Source organism: Antennarius striatus, chromosome 20 (genome assembly GCF_040054535.1).
Source record: "Antennarius striatus isolate MH-2024 chromosome 20, ASM4005453v1, whole genome shotgun sequence".
Taxonomy (NCBI): domain Eukaryota; kingdom Metazoa; phylum Chordata; class Actinopteri; order Lophiiformes; family Antennariidae; genus Antennarius; species Antennarius striatus.
The window spans coordinates 18,767,843-18,771,452 of record NC_090795.1 but is presented as its reverse complement, the minus strand read 5'-3'; the positions used below and the strand labels follow the sequence as shown (position 1 = coordinate 18,771,452).

At 42.4% G+C, this 3,610-nt stretch overlaps 1 protein-coding gene across 1 annotated transcript; it reads right to left on the bottom strand.

Moving 5' to 3' along the window:
- Positions 1-932: 932 nt before the first annotated feature.
- LOC137614061 (uncharacterized) lies at positions 933-1,829 on the bottom strand (the record flags this gene model as incomplete). The annotated part of the gene is made up of 1 exon (XM_068343559.1): positions 933-1,829. A coding segment is annotated over exon 1 (897 nt), but the record flags the coding sequence as incomplete, so codon positions are not given.
- Between the last annotated feature and the right edge of the window lie 1,781 nt (positions 1,830-3,610).

Genomic DNA, 3,610 nt, shown 5'->3' with positions numbered 1-3,610 from the left:
AGAAAGGATAGGATTATGAGGAAAGATGACCAACTCCTCAATTTCAATCCCATAAATCAAGACTGAGTCCAGAGTATGCTCGAACTGGTGGGTAGGTTCGTGTACACACTGACCAAAGCCTATGGAGTCTAGTAATGACATAAATGCCCTACTGAGGCTATCATTACTGTCGTCCACGTGAATTTTGAAATCACCAACAATTATGACCTTATCAGTTTTAAGAATTAAACGAGTTAAGAAATCGGCAAATTCGGATAGAAAGTCACTGTATGGACCAGGAGGACGATAGATGATGACAAATAATAAGGGCTGAAGTAGTTTCTGGATTGGGTTTGATAGGCTCAGACTAAGACTTTCAAATGAATTGAAGATAATTTTTGGCTTAGGGCTCAATTCTAGTGAGGAATTAAAAATTGATGCAACTCCACCACCTCTGCCTGAGACTCGAGGGATCTGATAATTTAGGTGACTAGGAGGAGTAGCTTCATTTAGGGAAAAATACTCATCCTCACTTAGCCAGGTTTCCGTTAAACAGAATAAATCTATTTGATAATCTGATATAATGTCATTGATTAAAACAGCTTTTGAAGACAGAGATCTAATATTTAGGAGACCACATTTTATTGTTTTGTACTCCGGAGCTGTTGAAGTCCTGGTAAATTTGGGTGTCCAGTTGCTTTCCTCTGGACTTGAAATGACTTGAATTTGCATGAATTAACTTTAAATGGTCGAGGGACAGACACAGTCTCAATGGTGTGTACAGTGGGTGACAATACAGTAGGTGAAAGTGTAGTGGGTAACATTACAGTGGGTAGCATTGCAGTGGGTGAAGGTACAGTGGGTGACCGTTCTAGGAGTGCAGAGACTTGTTTAAGACTGCGACTCTGCATCCCGGTCTCAACTCTGGGTCATGGTTTTGGGGCAGAAATAAAAGTGGTCAGATTTTTTGACAGGAGAGCAGCGCCATTCCAAGTGGGATGTATGCCGTCTCTCCTAATGAGACCGGGTTTTCCCCAAAAGGTCCGCCAATTATCAACAAACTGAATGTCATTAGCAGGACACCACCTAGACAGCCAGCGGTTGAGTGAAGACATGGGGCTAAACATGTCATCACTGGTCAGATTGGGAAGGGGGCCAGAGAACACTACGGAGTCTGACATTGTTTTTGCCGACATTGTTTTTGCGTAGCTGCACACCGACTGAATATTAATTTTTGTGACCTCCAATTGGCGTAACCGGGTGTCATTACCGCCGACATGGATTACTATCTTACCATATGTACGTTTATCTTTAGCCAGCAGTTTCAAAAATGACTCGATGTCGCCCGCTCTGGCACCCGGGATACACTTGACTATGGTCGCTGGTGTCTCTAGTTTAACGTGCCGCACCACAGAGCTGCCAATCACCAGAGTAGGTTCCTCAGCGGGTGTGTCGCTGAGCGGGGAAAAGCTGTTTGAGATATCGAGTGGTTGCGGGGATTGGTGGTGAACCCGAGGCTTTCGCCTGCCACTATGTTTCCTACGAACAGTCACCCACTGCTCCTGCTCGGGGGCTGCTGGAGGATGGCTAACCTGGGCTGGGGAGTGGCTAGCGTGAGCTGGTGGGTCCGCTCCGGCTGAAGCTACCTGACTAGGTGGCACAGCTATATTTTCAGTTAAGGAGCGAACCAGTGCCTCCAATTGACTAAGTCTTGCTTCCATCCGAGAAAAGGCACTACACTTAGTGCAGATGCCCCTCTCGCTGAAGGAAGCGGGGGAAAAACTATACATCCGACAGACTGAGCAGCAGAGAGGAGAGGGAGGACAGTGGACAGAGGGAAGCGTAGCCATAGTTAGCAACAAAGATAAACTAAGCTAGCTCTGAAGTACGGAAGATTACTTTAATAAAACAGTTTTTAAAAGATTAGGTGAAATATTTGAGAGCTTTCGCTATCAAGTTTTGAGATGGAGAGAAACAACTAGCTTACTCTACAATTCTAAAATGACAAGATATTAACAGTGATTGTGTGACGAAAGCGAACCAAGACGCCGCAGTCAAACAAACACAACAGGTAATGACGGAAAACGCTTACCGCAACAGGAAGTGCTGTCTGCCTCTGTCTGCTGTCTGCTTTATCTACGGTCAGAGCTAGCTGGTAAGATATTTTCTATCCTGAGATATTTTTGCACATATTTCAGGAATCTTATAAGAAAGAAAGACAAAACGAAACGCATTATATTCAGGGAGGCCAAGGGGATGAAAATTAGATCATAACCTTGACCTTGAAAAATTAGGTCAAGGTCACGTTTTCACTTTTATACCTTTTAAGGTAAACATCTGTATAAAAACCTCATGACAAACAGAATGCACCAATTACATGTTGGATCATGGTTCTTTTAGTAAATTACCCTGACCCCATGAACTTAGGTCAGGGTAAAATTTTGAATTCAGGGGTGTCTCGGGATGTTGCAGTCTCTGACTGCCTTGTTTTAAATTTTAAGAAATTGGTATGGATTGATCAGAAGTTGCTATATTTATTGTTTACTTTAAAATAGTCAGTCAGGCGATTAAAAAACGAATATAATAATTACAGGATTTGTAATGAATGAATCTAATTACAGTATTTTCCGCACTATAAGGCGCACTGGACTACAAGGCGCACCCTCAATAATTTGTTTGTTTTATAAGTTATTTCATTTATAAGGCGCACCGGATTATAAAGCGCACACAATAAAAAATAAATAAAATGTATTTGATAAACTGCAGCGGCTGTAGTTTTGCAATCCGTCCACTAGATGGAGCCGCGCTGCTCAGACAGTCATGATTGCATTCATGACTTCCTGACTACCTTTGAATGGCCCCTATTGTTATGTCAATGAGCCATTCTGAGCCTCATCAAGGAAACCTGATCACTTGATCACTTTACCATCTTAGAAAGAAGTCAACACGCATATTAAAAAACCCTGACATTAAAAACTGGTTAAATTCATTACGAGTGCAGTCAGTGCCAACAGAGCGGATTATTTCCTGATCTGAAGTTCGAAGCAGATATTTAAGCTCTGACGTTCGTCTTCGTTTATTAATTAAATATTGTTTCGATCGATCGGTAGTCTAGTCGGAGGTGAGGTGCAGCTATTTGCTGCTGTGTGTCCTAAACAATTTTTAACTAGTTTTTAATGTCAGGCTGATAATTTACTGTCAAACGTGACGCTGTTTTACTCCTAGAACTGACTGTAACGTCGGTGTCTCACCGCCGTGAATCTCACCGCACGTCGCTGCAGACAGAATACACAACCTGAATGCGCCCCTCCGCCCCCCCAGAGCTATCAACTACATTTGTAAATCAATGCAGCACACCTGACACCTTTGTCTAGCAGTGACTGCTCTTGAAATTTCAGAAAAGGCTGTAAGTTCATCTTTGAGGGTCTTTATTCACCTTTATGCCAGTTTCTCCGTGTGTTTCTACAGACTAACAGAATGGACCGTCACTAGATTCCAGATGACAGCACAATGGGGTTTTTAGACCAATTCAGTTTAAAGTGGGTTATTTCTGACGCCAAATAGTTAGAAATACTGAGATCAGTCAGTCAGACTTTATTCATAGAATTGTTGAAAGTTCCTCATGTTTTTC